This window comes from Esox lucius, chromosome 20, assembly GCF_011004845.1.
Source record: "Esox lucius isolate fEsoLuc1 chromosome 20, fEsoLuc1.pri, whole genome shotgun sequence".
Classification (NCBI taxonomy): Eukaryota; Metazoa; Chordata; class Actinopteri; order Esociformes; family Esocidae; genus Esox; species Esox lucius.
This window is the reverse complement of record NC_047588.1, coordinates 26591097-26618542: the sequence shown is the minus strand read 5'-3', so window position 1 is coordinate 26618542 and position 27446 is coordinate 26591097. Positions and strand designations below refer to the sequence as shown.

Below are 27446 nucleotides of genomic sequence, written 5' to 3'. Positions count from 1 at the left end.
CTTCTGCACAAATGACGAGCACGTTCCTCACTTGCATTTCCTTTTACTTTGCACAGCCTCCTTGCCTTCACATTTCTCACTGTCAATAGTGAATCTATATTCAAGTATTTTGAGGAAATGTCCATTCAGCATCTGCAAACTATTGATATTAATTCAGTCTCTTTGGCTTATGGACTTTGATCATCTTGAGCTACAGTGTGGTTTTGAATGATGTAAAGTGATTCAAGTATTACAGCAGATGGTGTTAAACTGTAGTATAGCCTACCTTGTTTTTGCACCAATCGCCTGTTCTCTTCTAACAGAGCAGAAACTATGCATTGAGAATCTGCACATGCACATAAGCTTCGGGATCTTTAGTCCAGAGAAAGAAAGGTCTGGGAAAAGTTGGAGCCGCAAGCAGTCCATTTAAAAAAAGAAAGTAGACAGAAATAATCTGAATTCAGTTCTCGGTATCACCTGCAGTAGGCAGTAGAAACTGAGGTGAAAAAGCACTTGGTGTTCCCAAAAGTAAAAAGAAATATTCTAGCTTGCTAATCTGGTCTGGAGTGGAAATAAATCGTTTCTTCTCTCCCTCCTACTTCAAAGGAACAACAAAAGTAAATAATGTAAATGGAGTATTTCATCTAGACACATTTTATTTAAGCTGGACACAAAGGCCCCTCAAGGAAACATGAAGGCTGCTAACCATCAATGTAAAGAAACAACCCAGTGCAGCCATTTCTATTAAACTGGGGGTGCCAGCTTGGCAGGGGGAGGGGGAGCAGCCCCAACTAAGTAATGTCAGGGGAAACACTGCAGATGTCTGAAGTTAATCTGGAGATGAAAGTCCTGTTGATTCTCTTGTATTCTCTACTTTAAAAAAACAACTCGCTTTTGTTCCCTTCTCCTTTTTCAATAGATATTCAAAAGGCACAGTGTATGAGAATGTATCAGTCTTGATGCCATTAAATCTCCTAATTTCTCACTTTGTCCCCCCACTCTTTTTCAAGCTGGCCATTGATCGGTCTGTCTTATTTGTTACCACCCCACCCATTCTTAACCCAGCGCTCTACCTCCATCCATCCCTCACTCTTCTCCTTCTCCCTTTATAGCAGGACGCAGCGCTTCTTGGGTTTAGTCTCGGGAGGTTCCAAGGCTGCCAGAATGGCCTCGTCAAACACGTTCTTCAGCCCCCTCTAAGAGACAGGGACAGAGAATACAAATTGACAATTCTTGGTTTATCAACCCCAGCCTATTTAAGAAGCTTAACACTGCTATTCCCTCCATAAGTCTGTGAATAGTTCATCCCTGAACACAGTCATAATCCACGGTCACTTACTTGTGTGAGGGCAGAGCACTCCACATATTTGACAGCCCGGAGGTCCCGAGCCAGCTTGTCTCCGCTCTCAGGGGACAGGGGGCGCTGTTTGTTCTTTGCCAGCTTCTCCACGGTGTTGCTGTCGTCCCTCAGATCCACCTGGGTTCCCACCAGCAGGAAGGGTGTACGAGGACAGTGGTGGGAAATCTCTGGCACCCACTAGACGGATCAAAATATAATTAATGGTCAAAGAACGTACAGAATCAGTAAATATACTCACTTTGAAATCCACCCCTGGCCTTGCCCATAACCCTTCTATGAATTAATGGACATAATGTAGGGTTTAGTAATATCAGGATGCTTTCACACAGCCTTCCAAAGGGCTTTGGAGGATCTTTCTTTGGACATAGAACTGAAGTTGAAGTAGCTAATAAAAGAGTTCAGACCCATAATCTTTAAGGCTATTGGTAATAATAAAGGGAAATCAAGAGTGTGACCGTTTGTACCAACACTGACCTTCTCCCTGACGTTTTCAAAGGAAGAGGGGGAGACGCAGGAAAAACATACAAGGAAGACATCCGTCTGTGGGTAGCTGAGAGGCCGCAGCCTATCGTAGTCCTCCTGACCTGTGATGACCAATCAGAGGTAGAGAATAGTGACACAATGCAACCAACTGGTTGATCACCATTTACAAGACATTACTTGTTCTTAGAAAAGAACAAGACAGACTAGAACTACGTTGTAGTCAACAGGAAGTATTCAGACCCCTTCACCTTGTCCACATTTGTTACTGTTACGACCTCATTCAAAATGGATTAAGTCCATTTCTTCCTCATCAATCTACACACAGTATCTCATAATAAACAAGTAAAGACAGGTTTAGGAGTATTAAGATTTCTAAACCTGCCTTTAACAGAAAACTGAAATTTAGATAAGTATTCAGACACCTTCACACAGTATTTTGTAAAAGCACCTTTGATTGTGATTACAGCTTGGATTCTTCTTCTCTGGCTAGCGACAACTTTACAGCTTGGTTCCTTCAACCTCAGAGGCATGCCTAATAACTAATCAATTGAACTAATTATAGTTGGACTCCAATCAAGTTGTAGAAGCATCTTAATGATGATCATTGGAAACAGCACGCATTGGAGCCCAATTTGAGAGTCAGAGCAAAGGGTCTTAATACTTAAATGTGATATCTGTTTATTATTTTAATACATTTGCAAAATATCCTAAAAGCCTGGTTTTGCTTGTTCATTACATGGTATTGTGTATAACTATTAAATCACTTTTTAAAAAAGGCTGCAATGTTACAAAATATGGAAAGTGAAGGTGTCTAAATACTATCCAAATACATTGTAGGTATTGAAAAACCCCAAAAAATGTAACGAATGGACAAAGTCAAATCACCTGCTGTATCAAAAAGTCCCAGTGTGTAGGGTTCTCCACCAATCATCACCGTTACGGCATAATTATCGAACACCTGCATCCATAAAACAAGGAGGGAAGAAAACAGGTGAACTGGTTACTAGGGGTTGTCGGAGATTCATTAGTTAACCTTTTTATAATTACTACACAACAATGTTTTTATGCAAACTGAATAGATAAAAGTCCAGAATACACAATTAACAGCCAAGGTTTACAATGACATGGTGGTCTACAGTAAATCAGTGCCTTGCAATGCAACTGCCTAGTGGCGTCCAGGTGTTTGAATTCAGGTTGCGGCATTCAAACAAAGCCCAGGGCTTCCAAATCAGTCAGTACAAACGGCAACTCTCCTTCTGCAAATCGTGAAACCAGACCAATACAGTCACGATTTGGTCAACTGTTAATGCAAATCATTCTTGTCCTGATACCAAACTGTCCACCTGGTGTTTTTTTTCCGAGTCATGTGTAGCAGCGTGTGCGTCCCTCCCTCATCCCACCTCCCAACAAGGGAGTTACTGTGACTACAGTGCAATGACCTAGCAAACAGCGTAGATAACCTCATATGTAAAATAAAAAAATCACAGAAATCACAGCATATACATGCTAGCATATACAGGCATCCATCCACTTCCCGGGTGGCCTGTGTTGCGCAGTCTGTGGCTGTCACGTTTGTGCGTTGTTGCATACGGTGGTGCGAACGTGCCCACACTCGCTACATCACCAGCATCCGGAATGTTCCGGGGCCAGCCAGCAGGTCCAGCCCTGTCCCTGTATAGCTGCCTACTGTTAGGACCTCATCAAGGACGACATGTAAGGGCTCTAGAGGAGCACTTTGGGGCCGACTTGGTTGAATATCCAACAGGCAGTGCTGTACAATGGAAGTGGAGGAAGACAGCAAGGAGATGCAGGGTGCAGACGCCACACCAGAGTCGACACCACCTCCCCATGAAAGGGGTTTGTTATTAGCTTTTGATTTCGCCCTCACCTCCTTGCTCCTCACTTTTTTTTGTCAACAAACTGCCCTCCTGGGCCATGAACACTTAACCAGTGTCCGGTCCCTCTGTCTATCCCCATTGCAATTAGTCAAGCAATTGAAGGACACTATAAAAAGACTAAGAAAAGGCACTAACAACATTTTAACAATAAGCCCTGACCACAACTGGCATACCACAGTTTTGATGGTCCACCAGCAAAAAAGAAAAAAAGGAAAAAGACAACAGCATTCCCACTTATTTCTTGCTGAAAATTGTGAACATTGGTGATTCGGATATTGCACGTAAAAATCACAATGTCTACGCGAAACCTACAGCCCTATGCAGAAAATGCAGAACGATACAGCAAACCAAGCAAGAAAGCCAAGATCAAAGTGAAATTCAACACAGCCTATAAAACTGCTAAAGAAGAGATGCGATATAAAAACAATCAAATATTATTGTACAAGAAATCAGGCTCCCTCTCAACCCACAGAACACTAAAGACAATATGCACTTGGTTTACTGGCATCACAGGGGACAATGAAACAAAATATTCAGTAGATTAAGTTGTCTCGTCCCACTACATGCACACAGACATCGCTCCCCAAACAAAAGCTGTAGGAAACCAGTCCATGACCGTATTAGTGATGTGTTCTATTTAGAAATATTTTGCAGTGCTCATAGCCCTCGCAGATTTTAAGTACAACATGCCAATCTAATCGCAGCTACATCTCGTTTCAAATGTGTTAAGAAAATGTTTTTGTACGCCTCAAGAGTTATAAAATGTCCCTAATTTAAAGCACACTACAAATTTAAAAAATGTCAGTAACAGTCCTTGGTTCTCTTTATTGAACCTTTATTCATACAAGGAACTCAAGCTGAGACCAACCATTCTTTTACAGTTGAGCCCTGTATTACAGCAATGTAGAACAACTACTGAATAAATCTTCAAGGGCAAATGTGTCAGATATAGGTTTTGGTCGAATTTATGTCTAAGAATTGTTTTGAGGCCCAACCAAATCCAGGACCGGGTGACACCAACCCAAAAACTGAGTGGCACCAGTGCAAAATGTTAGTCTGGAGCCCTGATAGGGGTGCCTTTTCTCATCAAACAGTTGGGTATAAAATGGCTATACATGTTTTGTTAAGTCCATAATGCCAAGTAAAAACTATTTGACAGACAATTTAAAGGCTAAGCACACTAACTGTATACCACACACCAGCCTAACTGGGTGGCAGGTAATGATGTTCCAAGCCGTCCTCCTTTCCTCCATCTCAAATCCCTGGAGGTGACCACCTCCAGGATGTGATCCATCTTACCCTACCTACACAGTCACGTTCCGACCTCTTACCGTAGGCACGTATTCTGAGGGGAATTTGTTGGTTGTGTAGGAGATGAGTAGACATGTCTTCCCTACAGCCCCGTCCCCCACCACCACACACTTTATAGTCTGCATCTATAGGGGGAGCAAGAGTAAGCTTTAGTGGGACACGGCAGTCAAGAACATACAAGACCTCGCTTGTGACTCTACAATGTGACATGAATTGGGAAATCAAAAACAAACGTAAGAACCAGACAGACTCTAATGACAGACAGGTGATGTTTAATGCATGATAATGCTCAAACCAAGGGCATATGATCACTGTTATTAACTGTCACAAATTGATCCTTTATGGGGGCGACATAAGAGAAGAAAAATGTTTTACATCAATTATTCTGCAGCGATTTAGTTATGCTTCTAATTTCATATTGATGCTTCAGTACGTTGATTAGCACATAGGAATGGGTGGTCTTGCTATGCTTAAATGTGAAAGTAAGTGGCTTCTCTTATGACAAACAGCTCCTGATAAGCTAACTTAAGTAACAAGCAAGACAAGTGACAAAAAACGCAACAGCAAGCATGCAATGAGCCCCAATCAATCTAAAAATGAAAGCTAAATAAACCTGCCTCAGTATCTGTGCTTATAGGAGGGGATTTTTATGATTTTCCACTCTAGCTCAGAATCTTCCAATTGAATGTAATATTAGCCAGCTTACTAACAATGTCAAAATACGCGTTTTTTTTATCCGGTGATCACCTCTCCTTATAAAACCGCAAAGGCAGTCACTGTCCAACTTCATATTTTTCTAAGTATTAAACGTATTTTTAAATGTTAAATGAGTAGGCGAATGGTTTATTTAAATTCAGGATCATGAGCCAGAAGAGAACCTCTGATAAAACGTCTCTCCTATACTATAAACTCATGTACCAAGTTAAAAAAACGCAATTTGTTGTACAGTGTCAGGAAAAAGCGAGCAATACTACTAGCTACTTTCTCACCCAACGTTGAATAGTTAGCCACTATCGGCCATTCAATGAGAATAAACACACTAAATATATAGATACGTGTAATAATAATCAGAACAACGTTTTACTCTAATTGTAAGTATTATGGATGCGTATGTTATTTTTTACGTCAAAACCTTAGAGAAAAGTTATGAGAACAAACTTGACTGTTGGGGATCGCAAAAATTGCTTCTTAGCTAGCCATTAGCAAGTGACTGCTAACCAAAGATTTCGTTACTTTTCTAAAAGTATTTTGATAGATGTTAACCACAACAACAGTTGGACACTCCGACGTTTCTTACTCATAGCAGGCACTCCCAAATAACAATGGACGAAGCTTTACAAGCTATAGTTGTCCACACATTTATTCACTATAGCAAAATAATTTTTCGCCTTTTCAGAAAAGTACTCACCGTTTTTCTCCGGCAATTAGGCGTTGGTTACATCCGGGTTTGGCTGGACCACTTCTACGCAACTGCGAGGCTTTTTTTCGGGTCTCTCTAAACACACGGCATTTCGCCCCTCTTGCACTTTAGTAGGCAAGGCTTGTGCTGGCTGCAATAATTAAATGCGATAACTTGGTTAGTGCCGTTATAATCTAACCAATCCCTGCATTTACAGGTAGCCTACATAACCTGCTACCGTTATTGTCAATCACATTTGACTTAAATAATGAAGGATTTTTGTAATATAATTAACGTAATCGCACAGCCTAAGCAAGACATCCAATGCTCTCCCTACATGCATCCAACCCTGCGCACATAAACCCATAAAATTGGGACCACTTTGTTATCAGGTTTTCATAAACTACCATCATTATCTATACAACGGCAACTGTTCACTATACACTTTGTGCAACAAAGAATACATTTCCCCTGCCTTTTCTCTCCTAGTAATAATTAAGATGGGAAACATAGGTTTTAAGAATTTGTATTGGTCTGTTATTTAAAAATATATATATAATAATAAAAAAAAATCGTATTTAATATATGTAACATTCAAATAATGTATGTCTGAATACAGAATAACTAAGTGTGCATGTTGTATTTGCTAGAGTTGCGCTCACATTTACTGCAACATAATTTCAGCCAATTAGTCTTTACTGTACTTAACCAGAATAATAAAGAGTTCAAGTTAAGTAATTGGTTCTTAATATTTCTGAACTCAAAGTTTCAATATCAAAAGCCTGACAGAAACAGTTAGGTTTCTCAGCTATAGTAGAAAATGTTTTAGCATGAGACAGCACTCTCAACAATTATCTTTAAATTATGTAAAAGGTCAAAAACATGTATTTTGAATTATATGTATTACGAAAGTAATTCTCCTGTTGGCGCCATCCTGCTTTATAATACCCCGGTGCTGTGGCACGCATGGATAAGGGATAATGCATGGTGACCTACCACAAAAAGCCCAACCCTCGGGGGAAATGCCGTGTTTTTAGGGAGACATTGTTTCCATTAATTATTTTCCGTTACCGTACTGTCACCTACCGACCCTTTAGTTAGCAGTATTCAATATAATGTACATTATGACAATGACTAGTAAACATATCAACAACGCATAGTTTAACATAATACATTTCGCTTAATCCAATGGGTGGAAAGGGCTCGAGTAAAATCACGTAAAATGAGACAGGATGCATACACATCTGAAATCCAAACACTGACCATGGATTCATCAGCATTTTGATCTTCAAAAGCACGAATTGTAGAGCAGTCCTCGTAGTCCTGTAACTCATTTTGTTTTTACAGAAACAGACTATGTGGTAGTAGTCTACCTTTTTTCCTCTTCAAAATATTAATTATATAAATAAATAAACACGTTTTATACACACTAAATAATAAGTTATATTGGTTTACAGAAACATATTTAAAAGAGTGAGGGTATAAGAAAAACGGGCGCTCTGACGCACTTCAGTGTTCAATGCCCTACGGATTTTCTTTCTAAAAAACATACCACGTGACTGGTCGCGTTCGGAGATTCAGAGGTCACACAACCATCTGACAGGTGTCAGAACTGCTTATTTAAAAAAGTGCGGTTTTCGCAGATTAGGAGGATGGATTTAACTTTGTTGGTCTGAACACTACTTATAGAACTATTAGAATTGTTTAGTGACATTTCACTAAATATAGTGCAGGATGTACGGAGGTGGATTTGTCTTTCTTGTAGAGGCACATGATCGAATCACTCTGTGTACTTTTTAAATTATTTTGTTAGAAAACCAGCAATCTTTTAAATAATGAGTTTAAGCAAGACTAATTTGATTATTCTAAACATAGATTTCAAACATAAGATTTAAAAGTGTAACTTCAAATTAGCAAAACACGTGATCAGTGACGTCCAAAGCTTTGTTTGATCATGTGCTTTTTCAAGCTGTGTAACAAGTTGCAGACTCGCACGGTTCAATTTTGTGTATGCCATGATCCTTTTCTTTATAACCTTAAACGCTACTATAGATGCACGATTGTAGTAGCGTTGTTACCGGGAGGCGACCTCCGCTTTCTGAATAATACATGCTATCAATGAGCACCACACACTATCAATCGCACTATGAAGTGTTTCTGAAATTACGAAAATGCATCTGTATAAAGATAAAAACATGCTATATTTATTTCTGACCAGTAGATGTCATTGCTGTGCAGTGTGTCTAAAAGCTTCGAGCAATTAACCGTTTTTCGACACGAGCCTTAAATGTTTCAGAAAGCATCGGTGTACCATCACTAATTTTAACCACATTAACATGGGTAATACATTTGGCCCACGAAGATTTCAAATTCTATGATTTCGCCCTTGTTGTCTGCACTTGCCCCTGTCTATTTTCAGTGACAACGAGGCTGCGTCACTTCCGGCTGTTGCCTCCCCACTTTTTTTATTGACATTTCGCTTAATTCTAGCTTGCGGGCTATAGGCGTTTTGCAGGGTCATTTGTTTTTGTATACGTTGACATTTAGCGCCACGGCTTTTGAACAGATAGGTGCATGCTTAGCACAAAAGAGAGGCGTTTAAAGTGGGCAGCTTGTTGAAAAATTGAGGAGACATCAACATCTTTCTTCCTTTGGATTCTTGACGTTTAGGCTTCCTTTGTCAGGCTGACTTCCGTTTTCATGTGCAGTCAACAGTGGGGAAAAATATATTGCTAGGAAAAAACTAGCCAATGTTTTAAGTAGTACTTAGGCGCAGGCAATACAATACTTTATATCGGCAAAAACGTCTGCCTTTAAGGGGCTCATTTCTAACGTTGGTTTGATGTGCTAGTTTTCAGGCTAGTTTACTAACACGGATGCTAGGTATCTAGCAAGGATAGCTAACGTTAGCTAGCTTGCTAACAATACTGCTGCACATTTGTCACTATTTTCAGTCGATACGCTGTAACGTTACCAGAGAAGTGTCTAAATTACTGAATGAGAGGTCGAATATTTACTGTCCTCTTACATTCGTTTTTGTATTGAGGCCCGGAGATACGACCTTTTTTGCTAGCACCAGCTAGCTTAATTAGCTAACCAAAATAACATGTTTCGGTATTTAAATGACGTCGATGAAAACCCTTACATGATGTAAGTAATTTTTTGACTGTTATTTAAAATAGCTGTATGCATTGCTTTCATGTCCTATTGAATTAATCGATTTATTCATTTTTACTGAGATTTAAGGGCCTAATCTCTTGCCATCCTGTGTAGGCAAGCAGACAGAATATATTCAATACCTACTAACAAGACATCTAACATTATATCACGGATCGTATGGATTAGAGTTATGTCTAGCTTTTTTTTTCTCCTCCACCTTATGTACATGGGTTCTGTTTATCCTTCATAGTGTAGTAAGTGCCTGGGTCTGTTTGTCATACTATAATTTCATCATGAGTAACCATAATAAAGGATACACCTGGAAGTCAGTTAAATTCTAATATGAGTTTTCACTATAATGTGAGCAATCCCTATACTTACTCGCTGAGTGTGAGATGTCATGGTCTTTACCCTCACTGAGAAATTGTTTCTGTTTTGCAGGGATCCATTTGCTGCCCACAGGCAACAGATGAGGAGTCTGTTTGGGTCTTTTGGCTATGAACCTTTCCCTCTCAGCCCGCAGATTCAACCCCCCCGTGCACCCCACCTTCAGGTACAGTAAGGTCCAAAAGCAGTTTGTCAACATCGTATTTTTTGTTATTTCAACTCTCCACTCCGAAACTTTGGAATTTAAATTATACTTTGACTATGAGGTTGTGAAATGTAGTCTAGGCAGTTGTCATTTTAGGGTATTTTCATCCAGCATGATCTGTTTAAAATTGCACCATCTTTGCTTCAAAGTCCTTTAGTTAGAGGAACGTAAAGTATTTGGACAAATGTACTTGTCTGCATAAAAGTACTCAAATGATGAATATTTGGTTCAATATTCCTTTATCAAGCCTAGTATTTTACTTGGCAAGACACACTACCTGCACCCGCAATGCCATCCTCTGTGTAGAATAAGTCTTGATCACAAAGAACGTCCCAGACAGTAGGTACCAGTCAAACAGGTCATTATTTATATTATACTTTTGGTTGAATAAACATACATAAATGTGTCATGTGGGTTTCACTTTTATTGTAGATTTATGCAATAAGGTACAAGGGGTTGTGGTGTGTGGCCCATATTTTTTTACCTATGACTGTTCTTAAGTACCCAACAATGCAGAGTGCCTGGATGCAGCCCTTAGCTGCAGTATATTGGCAATATATGATAAACCCTGAGGTGCTTTATTGCCATTGTAAACCCATTACCAACACAGAACAGTAAAAATATCTCATACTACATCTTACAGCATTCATGGTTCGAATCACTTGGTGGAATATGTTTCCAAATACTTGTAATTTTATGTATTCCACCATGCCTGGCTACCTGAACTCAAACTACACCACGACCACAAATGTCAGAGTGCGTGTCCGAGTATGAACATTTTGTGGTTGTTTTTGCAATCTAAATATTCAGATTTTTCCCTGACACTGATGGGTTCTGTTTTATTGGTCCCAGAAACAATTGCTGAAGACTCTTTCTATAACGGAAATATGTAGTAAACTCTTGTTCAGCGGAAGATTTCGGTTTGAATTGTCAGGCAAGATGCTTCCATGATTATGGCTAATCCTGGAATTATGTCATTAGACATCAATGCACTATAAGATTCATTTAGCAATATCTGTTTCTTAAGGATAGTTAGACCAATACATCATACCCCAATAACAAATTAACTTATCACCTTGAGATATTTATACCTGCATCTTTGTCACTAGTGCTTCCTTGTTGAGCCATGGCCACAGCAGATACACAAACACACAAATTATTGCCAATACTCATTGTACGTTGTTTATACTTTAATCTTGTGTCGTTTGTTGTTAAACACCCCCCTTTCTGATTTCCAGGCTGGAGCTTTGTCACCTTTTGGAATGATGGGAATGGTGAGGACCTCTGTGTTAAGATGTTATATCTGCCTCTTAGCCCCCTAAAATCACAGAACTTACCACATCATGTGTTCCTTTTCCAGGGAGGAGGTTTCATGGACATGTTTGGGATGATGGGAGGAATGATGGAGAACATGGTGAGTATTTAAATGTGCTTCGCTAGACTCTGCTTATTCACTTGGGTTTTACACAATGGGTCCGCTAGGACTGGTTTCCCAGATCCACATTAGACCTATTCCTGGCCTAACGGAGATTCTTTACATCCGTAGTTGCATGCCTTTTCATTACATTTTAGTCATGTAGTGCTCTTACCCAAAGCAACTTCAAATGTGTGCGTTCAACTCCAGAGAACCGAGAGACAATAACAAATCACATACCCCCCCATCTAACATGAGGTCACAGTGACCCATCAGGGGTTGAGAAACTCACTTAAAAGGGAATAATGGCAATGTGTGCAGGTTTCTCAGTAAGGGAGTGCAAGGCTTATTTTACCAGGACATACACCCCTTTAGACTCACTGAAGTGCCACATAACAAAAATCAATGGAGAAAACTAACCGTGACATTCAGTCACTGCAAAAACACATTATTTGCAGCCTGATGAATTGTGATATATGGCGTTTGTAGTTTATGTGGGTTTCACCTTACCTTTTATGTAATCTCTGCCTGGACAAATAAACAGCATCCCATGTTTTTTTCTAGCATCATTGCCAGATGAATTAGCATTATTAAGTGCAGTTTTTCTGAGTGGTTGAACTGTACTAGTTCTCACAAATGTTATAAGTGTGAGTGGGACTTGAAAGCGTTGTAAGGGCAGAAACATGTATGGCCTTGGTGTCCTTAAGTGAGAGAGCTGCACACTTATGAAGACCGTCCAACAATGAGTTGATAAATAAACGTACAAATTATTTTTGGTGTTCATTGTTAATATACTGTTTACAAATGCTCTTATTTTTGGATTTAATTGCTTGTACTTGATTCCACAAAACAATTAGTCTATTTCTTTATTTTTTACAGAAAATCTGTTTTCACATTAGCATGGGCCCTGCTGTTGCTGATGTTAACTTTGGTGAACACCCTCTTTAAAACATATTTTGTAGCTTTTTCATGACACTTCTCAATTATTTTTCTCTAGGACAGAATGTCGGGTTCGCCAAACTGTCAGACGTTCTCTTCCTCCACAGTCATATCCTACTCCTCTTCAGACATGGGAGCCCCTAAAGTCTACCAGCAGACTAGTGAACTAAGGACTGCACCTGGAGGGGTAAGCCAGAGAGGACGCCACATGACATGAACTGTTGTGATTGCATGCCTAATATGGATGTTCAGATATACAAAAAGATGTCAGTGTTTAATTAGTTGACATGCCCCGCAAACAAAAACACACACTGGTAACACTTGTTTTATGTGTAATTGTTATTGTCAGTCAATCAAAGTGACACTGTTGTCAAAGGATCCATATGGGAGCAAATTACCTAATAAAGTTGATTAAATGAAAGGAATCTGGACAAATTACGTAATTAAGTTTGTTAAATGGAAAGTGTTAGGATACAGGGATCAACCAACTGTTTAATATTAATGGTTGATGATGAGCACTGCCAAATAAGCACAATTAGCAATCAGCTGGCTAACTTAGCTAGCTTCTGTAATTAAGGCGGATGCTAACTTTACCGTATCAGTTGATGGGTGACCTATCTCTCTCTGTCCTCCTCCGCGGCACCTAAAGGGCCTGTTCTCAGGCTCCCACCCGTCCCCAACTATTCTGCTAAAACAAGAACCGCTCCCTGTATCTGAGTTGCGTGAGCCTGTCCTATTTGAAGTTTAAATCACACTTATTTCACATTTACTGTCTAGGTATCTACAAGGCAATCGCTTTATTATTTGAATAGTGAAATTATTTCAATTGCTTATTCTTCTGCGTGTTTGATATACATTCATTATTAGGGGAGTTTATCTCCAGTGTTGTTCTTCACAATGACCCCCCACCGAACCCCTGCTGAACCCGTCTGCTTCTCTCCTCAGATCCGTGAGACACGCCAATCGATGCGTGACAGTGAGAGTGGTTTGGAGCGCTTGGCCATTGGCCACCACATCTGGGACCGTGGTCATGTGATGGAGCGCTCCCGAAACCGCCACACAGGTGACCGCGAGGAGCGCCAGGACTTCATCAACCTGGAGGAGAGTAAGTGAAACTTGCTGTTCGCCGCAGCGGAAGGTCACTTTCAGACCCCAGGGCCATAATGACGGCATATGGAGAAAGAATACCTGAGTTTGCAACCGTTTCTTTCCATTACTTGATTGTCTGACCACATTTCTGACCCTCTTGTCCCCATCTCAGGTGAGGCCGCTGCCTTTGATGAAGAGTGGAGGAGCACAGCCGGAAGGTACCCTCCTCCTAACGCACGGGGGATAGACTATGGCCGGGACAGGAGGGCAGGGGGACAACAACTGGCCCTCGCTGCCCCGCCCAGCTCCTCATCTCCGCCCGCCCCTCGCCACGAGTCCCCCAGACACCCTCCGCCCCCAACTCGTCCCCGCTACGATTGGTGAGAGGTAGGAGGAGCATGATGGCAATCCCAATCCAGTTATTTTAATCAACTAGGGGCCGGAGACAGATGAGACATTACAATTTCTTGTCCATTTTTATTTTCTTGTTTGTTTTTGAGATTTATGACTGGAAAATGTGTCTTAATATGAAAACCTTATACCTAAAACTGTCTTCAGGTTTTTTCACAATTCAGCGTAGCTCACTCGATGCTACAGACAGTAGAGAAGCGTTAGACTTTATTGCCATTGGGGTAATAAGCGTAGTCTGCTAAAGTTTTATTGCTTTGTTATTAATGACTTAGAGTTTGTCTAGGTTAAATGTTAAACTTTTTACTGGTCGGCCCTAAAAAAAGAAAATGGGGCATTTTATACGGTAGGGATTTGGGATTCACTTGTCATCATTTTGGAACACTTTTTTGGGTTATACATTGAATTAGTCATTCTAATTTTAACCATTCTGAATGTGTAAAAACTTCCAACTAACATGTGAACAGATTCTGAGGGAGACATGAGGTTTGTACCATTGGCTATGCAGCAGTTTATTTTGCACCACTTCAATTTGATCTTATTGTGTCCTTCATTTAGCCATTGGCCTAGACTTCAGATTGGGGTAGATGTAGGAGAAAGGTGACGAGGCAACTTGACAATTACGATACAACCCACCAAGTAATGATGTTTTCTTTCCTGCCAGGGGACAAGGGTGAAAGGTGAGCAGAAGGATGAAGAGGAGGCCAAGGGGATCTGCATGATGCTGTGAACGAAGAGGAAGAAGAGGGAAGAAGAAGGTCATGACTGTCCTTCAAGATGTTTGATATGACGGGACTGTCTATATATAAACTATACATTTAACACATACACATCAGATCTCAGTACCCGCAATTATGGTTCAACCTCTCTGCTGTTACCATAAGCGCACACAAACACACATGTGCGGTCACACAAGCGCACACAGACACACACACACACACACACAATTACAAACACAATTACAAACATTCACGTTGTATATAGAGCCACCCTCCAACTTTGCATTCGTTTTTTGCCCACCCCACTATATAAATATATATTCATTGCCACACTACATACTACACACGTGCTGTACAGTCCATATATGTTTGTGTAGACACTAGTGTGTCTGTGGATTGAATTGTATACTGTTGACTAATTAAACTAATTGATTGGGGAAAAATCATTAAACATTGTTAGATAATTGCACTATGTGTTGTGGTTTGTTATGGGATAGTGAATGGATGGTTTGTTTTTAGAAGAGGTTTTGACCTGACTAAGATCTACCTTTGAAATAATGCCCTAATTTGAGCTGGGATTGCAGCAATGTACTGCAGGTGTTTTGTTTTTTTTTTATGTCTTTATACAATCTCTTGTATGATGCTATTTCAATGCAGGAATGAAACAGCTATTCCAATGACTATTCTCATTTTCTAATTTAACCCCCCCTACTAATTTCTGTTTACTTCCTATATTGGCAGAATTTTGAGAATTGATACCAACCTGGTGAATGTGAGAATATACATTTCTTGTATTTTTGTTGAATAGATTTATATTCAGCATTGCTTTCTAGCCTTGTAGTTTGTTTCTGTTAGAAATGCTTAAGTAAATAGTGTTGGTTTTATGACACAGGCGATCCCTTCATACAACACATCACACACATCCCTACGCACCCTTGCGTGCGTGCACTCGTTCTCACACAGTCCCTTGTGTCAGAATATCTGCAGATGGTCATGTGACATCTGCATGAAACGCGCCAGAGATGGAGCCAATGGAAATTCTCCCTCCCCCGATTCCCTTGACACATTCCCTCTGGGGATATCTCTGTGCTCCTCCCCCTCTCTCCCCTCACTACTGTATATTGCCTCTGCTGGTTTCTTTACTTTGCCATCTTTACTCTTTGCTAAAACCTAATCTAATTTTGTCATCCTATTTTCCTCTGCTTATCTCCACCTGTCCTCTGCCATTATATGTTGTGGTCCCTTATACCTGCCTGTATTGAATCATTCAGTTCCCATATGTATCCAATGAGGACATATCTTTACAGGGAGGTCGCTGTCACCCTTCGTAGACATGAGGCTAAGACAGTTCTACCTACTTAAGGGGTACAGACTCTAAAACGCCAAAGCAGCATGACTCAGAACGTAGGTACACGTGTTAATGCTATCTAAGGGAACGTATCCTTGTACTGTTCTATCTAGCAGATGCTAGTTCCAGCATAAACACGCCACTGCCGTCTGTGCGGTTTGTCAGTGTGTATGCAAGCTAATCGGGGATTACGTCACTGCTGACTAGTTCTCGTTACATCTGCAAAAATGTTGTCCCAGCAAGTGTGTGCATAAATTAATGTGTAATTTCTGTGTTTACCAATTCAGTGTATGGTGCGTGGCTTGTGTTCTGTATTCAATGTGCTCTCCTATTATATTTTCCGATATTTCTCTGCTCAAGCCAACCGCATTAGACACAGCCAGTCTTTTCTGATACCTGCTGCTACTGTGTTGCAAAAGGGGGCATTGCCACCTCAGGTAGCAAGTCGTGCTCCTTCAGTTGTGTTCATGACCGGTTCCACTGGGGGCAAAAGGGGCATTGCCACCTCAGGTATGCAATTTGTGCCCCCTCAATTATGTTTCACCGTATACATATCCAATCGTATTTGAGTTCGACCTAGTCCGATTCGTCACATCATCCTAGACCAACGAGTTTCTGTCGCCTTTACAAGCGTCTATATGTATTTGACATACCCCCTCATTTATACAAAATGCACCCTCACTCATGTCATCCTGGCGCTGGCCCTGCTGTGTTGTGTCCCCCTCATCTTCTGGTCTCCTTGACCCAGTCTCCTCCCCTTTCCACTGCATCGTCCAATGACTCACGCACTCCCCCTCCCCCGTGTCACACGTGCCCCCCTCCCTCCCTGCGCCGCTCTCTCTTCTCATTCGCTCACATTCTCTCACTTTTCCTTGCAGGCTTCAGACAGACTACAGGTAATGGAAGACAAGATAAATCTATTCCTTCGTTTCTCTCCATCCTTCTCCGTCTCCTCTCGTCTCTCTTTCTGCTCTTTCCATTTCATCCCTTCACTGGCTTAGACCCATTATTTGGAACTGCACAGTGCATGTACCATCTTACATTGCATCAGCTGCTGTGTAAACTGTCTGTGTGTGTGTTAATAGCCCAGGGTTCAGTGTTGTATGTGTTTTATGGTGGGGTTGGGTTTTTGTGTCTCCTCCCTGACTATGCGTCAGTATTTTAACGCAGTGTGTGCCATTATTGTGTTTGATTGTGAGAGTGTAGTATTATGCATGTGTGACTTTTCATTACGTTTCTAATATTTTCCAATAAAGCCTTTCATCCTTTTGATGTCTCCACCAAATTCCAGAGGTTATTTTTGTCTTTCTCCGACTCCTTTTCATACCCAACCTCAGAATGTTCATAATTTCTGGCCGAAAGGGTGTTAAATAATTGAATCTTTACTGCAATCCCTACTTGTTCCACTCATCTTTCTTCCCTTTAATCTCAAGCCTTTTGGATAGTGCAGACATGTGATGAATTCATAGTATGTGCTAATAAAGTGATGAGATGAGTTGTGTGTGTGCATATGTGTCTGTGTTGTGAGAATAAGTTGTGTGTATTATATTTGTCTCTGAGTGTGTGTATGTGTTACCCACAGTATGTCAATAGTGAACATTGTTGCCAGGGAGATCCTGGACTCCAGGGGGAACCCTACAGTGGAAGTGGACCTGCACACTGAGAAAGGTGAGAGACTGGCCTTCATATCACATGGGTAAAATAATGAGACTAGCCTTCATATCGCATGGGTAAAATAATGAGACCGGCTTTCATATCGCATAAGTAAAATAATGAGACTGGCCTTCATATCGCATGGTCAAAATAATGACACTGGCCTTCATATCGCATGGGTAAAATAATGAGACTGACCTTCATATTGCATGTGTAAAATAATGAGACTGGCCTTCATATCGCATGGGTAAAATAATGAGACTGGCCTTCGTATCGCATGTGTAAAATTATTAAACTGGCCTTCATATCGCATGGGTAAAATAATGAGACTGGCCTTTGTATCACATGGGTAAAATAATGAGACTGGCCTTCATATCGCATGGGTAAAATAATGAGACTGGCCTTCATATCGCATGGGTAAAATAATGAGACTGGCCTTCATATCGCATGTGTAAAATAAGGAGACTGGCCTTTGTATCACATGGGTAAAATAATGCGACTGGCCTTCATATGGCATGGGTAAAATAACAAGGCTGGCCTTTGTATCACATGTGTAAAATAATGAGACTGGCCTTCGTATCACATGTGTAAAACAATGAGACTGGCCTTTGTATCACATGGGTAAAATAATGAGACTGGCCTTCGTATCGCATGTGTAAAATAATGAGACTGGCCTTTCTATCACATGGGTAAAATAATTAGACTGGCCTTCATATCGCATGGGTAAAATGAGACTGGCCTTCGTATCGCATGGGTTCACTTTGGTTCACTTTCAACTGGCAAATATGTATTGTTATCCCTCATTCCTCCACCTCCCCAACCTCCATTATCTCACCCCCCATCCCTTCCCTTATTCCCTTGCTACTTGTTGCCTCATCTCCCTCCCTCCAAGGCTTGTTTAGGGCAGCTGTGCCTAGCGGAGCGTCTACTGGCATCTATGAAGCCCTGGAGCTGAGAGATGGAGACAAGAGTCGCTATAAGGGCAAAGGTGAGAGCCGAGGAAGGTGTGTTTGTGTTTGCTTGTTTATGAATGTACATGCGTTAGGAGGCGGAGAGATCCTATGAAAGTATGGGAAGTATGCCATGTTTACTTATGGTTGCAGTTATGAGAACATTCTAATAGACTGAGGTGCAGAAGAGCTCTACTTTTCTGGGGCCTTTTCAGTCTGTTTATGTATTATTTTCCTTCCTCTTCTTTTTCTTCCTCCTTCTCTTGCTTTACCTTTATTTATTTTCAGGCGTGCTCAAAGCTGTTGGCCACATCAATGACACCATTGGCCCTGCTCTCATCCAGTCGGTGAGTACAGTGTATGAGGGTGGATGTGTCATGTGTAGCAGTGTGTGAATGTGTCATGTGCAAAAGTGTATAGATGTGCCCTGTGTAACAGTCTGTGGATGTCTCTTGTGTAGCAGTGTGTGGAAATGTCCTGTGTAGCAGTGTGGATGTGTCCTGTGTAGCAGTATGAGGATGTTTCTTGTGTGGCAGTGTGTGGATTGCTGCTTGTGTAGTTGTGTATGTTTTTTTGGATATGTAATTTGGGTGTGTTTGCAGCAAAGAGAAAGAGGGAAAGATCTTGTCAGCTCTTTTAGATTTGTTGCGTTGCAGGGGGTTAATGTGGTGGAACAGGAGAAACTGGACAAGATGATGACAGATATGGACGGCACTGAGAACAAGTGTAAGTAACAGTCTTTATGAGCCACATAATGTGACATCAGCTCTGAACAGTTCTAGTCTAAACTGGTGAAATGGAAAGGTTTCATTCTAGCTAGGTCTTTTTCAATTCAAGCTTTTCCTTAATTCATACCTATTAATCTTGCTACCTGCAGCTCAGTTTGGGGCCAATGCTATTCTGGGTGTGTCCTTGGCCATATGCAAAGCTGGTGCCACAGAGAAAGGTGTCCCTCTGTATCGTCACATTGCTGACCTGGCAGGCAACACTGAGCTAGTGCTTCCAGTTCCTGTGAGTATACTACCCATGCATTGTTTTGCATATTCTTGTTATTGACTGTCACAGAAAACATTTTACAGTAGCCTTTGCTGTCAAATACAAGATGGTGCCTTCGGTGTAATTAATAAAACTGTTCACTAGACATTTATTGGCAACCTTGGTAAAGGTGAACAATATAGGCCATAAATAAATGTAGTTGTTTTTAGCTTGATTGTACGCACAAAATATTAGAGAAATGTAACCTTAATTTAAGGTAACATTTTTCAGAGAAGTTATTTTTCTACAAAACGTGTGGCATTAATTTTGGCTCACCTGCATTTAGTAGTTTGTGTACTCTCCCCTTGACAAAATAGAAGCTCTGCCTATATAAGATGGGCGAACGCAATGCTGCCACACAGAGACCATCCATGTAGCATCTCTCCTTCTCCATCTGAGCCTTTGGTCCTCACTTGTGGACTCTCGTCTTCAACTTACCCCACAGGTTTTCAATGGGGTTTAGGTCAGTGGATTGGATGGTGATTGCAAACGATTGTGTCTGTGTTCAGTGGGTCAATTTTGAGGGGATCTGGAAGAATGCTTTGGATCATTGTCATCCTAGAAGTACCAACAATGACCTAGTTGTAGCCTTCTAGCAGAGGAAACAGATCATCAAAGAATCTCTAGTTACTTGACAGATTCCATGGCATGTTTTTTTCCATGACATGTTTCCCAGAGCCAACATCATATATCTACCACCACAGTTTACAGTGTAATTATTTGCATGACCAACCCTTGTTTTACTTAATTGGGAAAAAAAGATCTGACCATACAACCCAGTTCCAATTAACAACTTTTAACAAATTAGCTGATTTCATGTGCTGACATGTCTTCATTAGGGTAGAGTATTTCTTTTAACAAGACGTTAAAATAGCTTATTTGCATTGAAGTGGCATCTAATTGCAGTTGTTAAAACGTATTGACCCCAAGATTCAGCCAACTTCTTCTGTTCTCCAACTGTGATCTATGCATTGTTGTTTAACTCACTGTGTGTGGAGGCAAAATATACTTGCGTCCTTTTCCAGGCACAGCTCCAAATGATTTAAACTTCTTAATTATTGTCTTAATTGTGGAGATTGGTTTTTCCAGGCATGTATCTTTTTAATTTTAATCTTAATCCCTAATATATGGTCAACAATCTTTGTCTCATTTAATGTTTGTGTTGTCTGACCTTCCCCATGTAAGTAAATGACTAAGAGACTGGGATGTGTGTCACCTCATATGTATACCCCAGCAAAAATAATCTGTCTGCGTCATGTATGACACTCACAAGTTCCTAATGACTCCTAATTAACTTAAAAAAGGTATATCAATGGAAGAATAACTTCATTAGATTTGATTTTAGAATGATGTCTTTATATTTGAATCATTTTAGAATATATATTTTCTTTGTATTTGTATTGTTGGGTTGCCAATGATCATGAGAATTTATTTTTGAGAAAAATACTTATTCCTCATTTAAGAATTGCTTTTCCTTTGAACAGTTTTGCCTAAATTAAAGATTACAATTATTTCATATTTTGATTTGTAAGATAACGCTGCAAAAAAAACAATTACATATTTTCATGACAGGGCACTGAATACTGACAAATACTAATCACTGTCTCTCCTCTCCTGATACCTTCTACCTCAGGCTTTTAATGTAATCAACGGGGGCTCCCATGCGGGTAACAAGCTGGCCATGCAGGAGTTCATGGTACTTCCTGTTGGTGCCGAGTCTTTCAGGGATGCTGTGCGTGTGGGGGCGGAGCTGTATCAGACGCTGAGAGAAGTGATTAAGGAGAAGTACGGCCAGGACGCAACCAATGTGGGGGACGAGGGGGGGTTTGCCCCAAACATACTGGAGAACACCGAAGGTAAGAGAGACAGGAGAAAGACATCAAAGATACCACAGCAAGGTCCAAACAAACCATGCCCTTTAAGTGCTTCCAAACCAATATTCCCCTTTTTTGTGTTTTACATGTGACGAAATCAGCCTTATGGCCTTTTTTACATTTGGCAATATATTGCAGCATATAGCAGTGGTTGTTTTCTGACTGTGCTTATGGCAAATTGTGCCAGAGTGGACAAGTACAATACCACAACCCATGTTCTCTGTCTGCAGCACTGGAGCTGATAAAAACAGCAATAGAGAAGGCAGGCTTCACAGACAAAGTGGTGATTGGGATGGATGTGGCAGCATCTGAGTTCTACAAAGAGGGAAAGTACGACCTGGACTTCAAGTCTCCACCCAGCGTCAACCGCCACATCAGCGCCCAGGAGCTTTGCGACATGTATCAGGGCTTCGTCAACAACTACCCCGGTGTGTGTGTGTCCATAAAATCACATTATACAACATTACATTACACTAAATTACTTTACAACATTACATTACACCACAATACACAAAATTACGAAAACTACATACAATTACACTATATTACAAGACATCACACTATAACATTTGATTACAAAACACTAAATCATAATATATTATACTAAAATACAATAGATTAAACTACATAACAATATTTTACACTACATTACAGTAAATTACATTACAATCCATTACACAGCTTTACACTACAATAAATTATATTACAGTAAATTACACTACGTTTCATTTCACTTCACTACATTACATTATAATAAATTATATTTCAGTATATTTCACTAAGTTTCATTACACTACACTACATTACATTACAATACATTATATTAAAGTATATTACACTACGTTTCATTACACTACACTACATTATATTACAGTATATTACACTACGTTTCATAACACTACAATACATTCCATTACAATACATTATATTACATTAAGTTTCATTACACTACACTACATTACATTACAATAAATTATATTACAGTATTTTACACTACGTTTCATTACACTACACTATATTATATTACAGTATATTACACTACGTTTCATTACACTACACTACATTATATTACAGTATATTACACTACGTTTCATTACACTACACTACATTACAATACATTATATTACAGTATATTACACTAAGTTTCATTACACTACTCTACATTACATTACAATAAATTATATTACAGTATATTACACTACGTTTCATTACACTACACTATATTATATTACAGTATATTACACTACGTTTCATTACACTACACTACATTACACTACATTATATTACAGTATATTACACTACGTTTCATTACACTACACTACATTATATTACACTACGTTTCATTACACTACACTATTTTACACTACATTATATTACAGTATATTACACTACGTTTCATTACACTACACTACATTACACTACATTATATTACACTACGTTTCATTACACTACACTACATTACACTACATTATATTACAGTATATTACACTACGTTTCATTACACTACACTACATTACACTACATTATATTACACTACGTTTCATTACACTACACTATTTTACACTACATTATATTACAGTATATTACACTACGTTTCATTACACAACACTGCATTACACTACGTTTCATTACACTACACTACATTACACTACATTATATTATAGTATATTACACTACGTTTCATTACAGTACACTACATTATATTACAGTATGTTACACTACGTTTCATTACGATACATTAATTGCCTTACTATACATTGTAAAGCTAAAGAGACACTTAACAGACTTGGTGTCCGGAAATTAGCAGAGCCCCCCCCCCCCCCACTCTCTTTGGAGTGGATGACTGTGATGGCTGATATGGGGAGATAGCATAGCATGTCCACAGAGAGGCAGTCATTTAAATCCCCATTAACATTAACACCCTGTACCTCTGAGCCCATCCCCTGGAGTCAATGAGCGGGTCCTGAGCTAATCGACCAACTCTCATCATACAATCCTTAGCCAGCTTGAGTAGGCCGGCACACACGCACTTCTTAACATGATGTAGTGTGAATTTCTCCTCTCATCTACAGCATGAAGTTCAGCTGATCAGTTTGTCTCTCACAGATATATTGACCTTAACATATATCTCAACCTTAAGATGTAAAATATTTAACTGTTCACAGGGCGCACCCGTGACACACTCAGTCTTCTTCATTCTTCGTCTGTTCTTGTTCTTACCTATTATCAAGTTCTCACATATGCACACCAACACATTCCTATTATGTCCTCTCTCTCCTCCAGTGGTGTCCATTGAGGACCCATTTGACCAGGATGACTGGCCGGCCTGGTCCCAGATGACAGCCGCCATGGGCATCCAGGTGGTGGGGGACGATCTAACTGTCACCAACCCCAAGAGGATAGAGCGCGCCCTAGAGGAGAGGGCCTGCAACTGCCTCCTGCTCAAAGTCAACCAGATCGGCTCCGTCACAGAATCCATTCAGGCGTGAGTCCAGGAGGAGAAGCAGGAGGTTTTTAGATTGCATTCCAAATGTCATCCATAAACTCTTAGTGCTGTGTGGGACCAGTATAAAAGCAAAGCACTATATAGAAATTGGTGTATGGGATTGATTTGTAAACAGTTATTCTGTTTTTTTAAACCCTATGGCCCAAGGGTTGGAAACAAGCAGTCTGTATGCCAAATCTGCCACCCAACAATGTTGGTTCATTTTAATGATGTTGCATGATACAGTATATAAATGATGTTGTATATTGTACTGTACATACAGTAGGAAGACCAAGTATTTGATACACTGCCGATTTTTGAGGTTTTCCCACTTACAAAGCATGTAGAAGTCTGTAATTTTTATCATAGGTACTCATTGTATGATTTTTAAGTTATTTATTTGCATTTTATTGCATGACATAAGTATTTGATACATCAGAAAAGCAGAACTTAATATTTGGTACAGAAACCTTTGTTTGCAATTACAGAGATCATACATTTCCTAGTTCTTGACCAGGTTTGCACACACTGCAGCAGGGATTTTGGGCCACTTCTCCATACAGACCTTCTCCAGATCCTTCAGGTTTCGGGGCTGTCGCTGGGCAATACAGATTTTCAGCTCCCTCCAAAGATTTTCTATTGGGTTCAGGTCTAGAAACTGGCTAGGCCACTCCAGGACCTTGAGATGCTTCTTACGGAGCCACTCCTTAGTTGCCCTGGCTGTGTGTTTCGGGTGGTTGTCATGCTGGAAGACCTAGGCACGACACATCTTCAATGCTCTTACTGAGGGAAGGAGGTTGTTGGCCAAGATCTTGCGATACATGGCCCAATCCATCATCCCCTCAATACGGTGCAGTCGTCCTGTCCCCTTTGCAGAAAAGCATCCCCAAAGAATGATGTTTCCACCTCCATGCTTCATGGTTGGGATGGTGTTCTTGGGGTTATACTCATCCTTCTTCTTCCTCCAAACACGGCAAGTGGAGTTTAGACCAAAAAGCTATATTTTTGTCTCATCAGACCACATGACCCTCTCCCATTCCTCCTCTGGATCATCCAGATGGTCATTGGCAAACTTCAGATGGGCCTGGACATGGCCTGGCTTGAGCAGGGGAACCTTGCGTGCGCTGCAGTATTTTAATCCATGACGGCGTAGTGTGTTACTGATGGTTTTCTTTGAGACTGTGGTCCCAGCTCTCTTCAGGTCATTGACCAGGTCCTGCCGTGTAGTTCTGGGCTGATCCATCACCTTCCTCATGATCGTTGGTGCCCCACGAGGTGAGATCTTGCATGGAGCCCCAGACCAAGGGAGATTGACCGTCATTTTGAACTTCTTCCATTTTCTAATAATTGCGCCAACAGTTGTTGCCTTCTCACCAAGCTGCTTGCCTATTGTCCTGTAGCCCATCCCAGCCTTGTGCAGGTCTACAATTGTATCCCTGATGTCCTTGCACAGCTCTCTGGTCTTGGCCATTGTGGAGAAGTTGGAGTTTGTTTGATTGAGTGTGTGGACAGGTGTCTTTTATACAGGTAACAAGTTAAAACAGGTGCACTTAATACAGGTTACAAGAAAAACTAACAGGTCTGTGAGAGCAGGAATTCTTACTGGTTGGTAGGTGATCAAATACTTATGTCATGCAATAAATGCAAATTAATCTTTTAAAAATCATACAATGTGATTTTCTGGATTTTTGTTTTAGATTCAGTCTCTCACAGTTGAAGTGTACCTATGATAAAAATGACAGACCACTACAAGTAGGAAAACCTTCAAAATCAGCAGTGTATCAAATACTTGTTCTCCCCACTGTATATCCAAGCATCTGCAGTATTTGCCATAACTCTTCTTTTGACTTTGGTTGCTTTATGATGCTTTCTGTTATTATTGATGCCATGACGCTGATTGGCTGAATTTCATAGATGAGTGGAGGAATTTACTCTGTATCATGTTATTTAATCTCTCAATCTCTCTCTCTTCCTCTCCCTCTCTTTCACTCTCTGTCTCTCTCACTTCCTTTCTCCCTCTATGTTCCTGTCTGTCTTTCTCTTTTCCTGTGCCCTCCCTCTCTCTCCAGGTGTAAGTTGGCTCAGGAGAATGGCTGGGGGGTGATGGTCAGTCACCGGTCAGGAGAGACAGAGGATACCTTCATCGCTGATCTGGTGGTGGGCCTCTGCACTGGACAGATCAAGACTGGAGCTCCCTGTCGATCAGAGCGTCTGGCCAAATACAATCAACTCATGAGGTTGGTGTCTATCTGTTTGTGTGTGTGTGGGTTCCTCTGAATTCACTGTCGCTCACTTTCTCTTTTTGTCCTCCCCCCCAAAAGGATCGAAGAGGAGTTAGGGGATCAGGCTCGCTTTGCAGGGCACAACTTCCGAAACCCTGCAGCCCTCTGAAGCTACTCTTGGCTGATGGCCACTGACACAGTCACAGTCACATCACAGTCACAATCACATCACAGTCACATCACATCACTGCAGGACACTGACAAACAGATGGACAAACAAAGACAGACGCAGAAAAATGGACTCAGAGAGATATAATACAATCAATCATACAGACAGAAAGATGGTCTAAAGTATGAGAGAGACAGACTGTCTGAATAAGACAAACTTACAAAGATACAGAGAGCATGATCCACCCCTACTCTCTTATGGAGTAAAGCACAGACAGACAGACAGATCCTTCTAAATCACTTAAACGCACTAATGTATTGGAGGCTATAGCTTTGGTGTTAAAATGAAAGACTAGCACACCATGCTGCCAGACTGATTGCTTTAAACAACTCTTTAACTTAGTGTGGTGCACGAAACAGTGTTTCTTTTTCTCAGCGCATACATGCACATTCCTCTACCCCTTCCCTCATTTATTTCCGTCCCTCTGTTCCCCTCCCCTTTACCTCGAAGAGTTTGTCATTTTCCTAAATAGTCCAACCCTTCCCCCTTTCCCCCCACCTGTACTACCACTTACATCCGAAAGCCTGTAACAGCATTATGTCTGTTACCAATTACATCTAAAAGCTTGCCACAGAAACCAATCAATAAAGATACAAACATCTATGATGTAAACATCAACCACAGTTGTCTGCTTGTTTCATATGAGATATTTTTTGTAATTAATGGAGGGTGGGGGGGGTCATATCCTCCCCTTCTACATCTCTGGCTGGATATTGACTACGGTATCTCCCCTGTCCAATGACATTCAGATGGGACTCAATCAGGTGCAACTTTTAGAACGTTGCATATAGAAATGCATAGGGCAGACACGTTTACCCATTCTTAAAGAGACAATTTTGATTGTTTTAATAATACATTTCTATTTTAACTCTCTGTAACCTTGCATTTCCAAAATATGGC

At 40.5% G+C, this 27446-nt stretch overlaps 3 protein-coding genes across 4 annotated transcripts; 2 read left to right on the top strand and 1 right to left on the bottom strand.

Annotated features, from left to right (window-relative positions):
* Positions 1-36: 36 nt before the first annotated feature.
* cdc42l (cell division cycle 42, like) lies at positions 37-7785 on the bottom strand. Its single transcript, XM_010903568.5, has 7 exons — positions 7694-7785; positions 6440-6581; positions 5052-5156; positions 2708-2780; positions 1814-1923; positions 1319-1516; positions 37-1175 (listed from the first exon to the last, which is right to left on the bottom strand). The coding sequence occupies exons 3-7, from the start codon at positions 5154-5156 to the stop codon at positions 1086-1088; spliced, it is 576 nt and encodes a 191-aa protein (XP_010901870.1). The 5' UTR covers positions 6440-6581; positions 7694-7785; the 3' UTR covers positions 37-1085.
* A 1081-nt stretch (positions 7786-8866) lies between these two features.
* On the top strand, positions 8867-15216 carry mlf2 (myeloid leukemia factor 2). Of its 2 annotated transcripts, none has more exons than XM_010903569.4 (8): positions 8867-9580; positions 10031-10142; positions 11420-11455; positions 11542-11595; positions 12593-12721; positions 13480-13639; positions 13796-14003; positions 14696-15216. In XM_010903569.4, exons 1-8 carry the CDS (start codon positions 9537-9539, stop codon positions 14706-14708), a joined length of 756 nt encoding a protein of 251 aa, XP_010901871.1. In that variant the 5' UTR covers positions 8867-9536; the 3' UTR covers positions 14709-15216. The 2 variants fall into 2 exon arrangements, with proteins under 2 accessions (XP_010901871.1, XP_010901872.1); XM_010903570.5 differs by having other exon boundaries at positions 8869-9580; positions 13796-14010.
* A 100-nt stretch (positions 15217-15316) lies between these two features.
* LOC105029963 (gamma-enolase) lies at positions 15317-27100 on the top strand. Its single transcript, XM_010903571.3, has 11 exons — positions 15317-16994; positions 17681-17766; positions 18644-18739; positions 18990-19048; positions 19358-19427; positions 19579-19712; positions 21370-21592; positions 21841-22038; positions 23894-24095; positions 26165-26332; positions 26417-27100. The coding sequence occupies exons 2-11, from the start codon at positions 17682-17684 to the stop codon at positions 26484-26486; spliced, it is 1305 nt and encodes a 434-aa protein (XP_010901873.2). The 5' UTR covers positions 15317-16994; position 17681; the 3' UTR covers positions 26487-27100.
* The last annotated feature ends 346 nt before the right edge of the window (positions 27101-27446 follow it).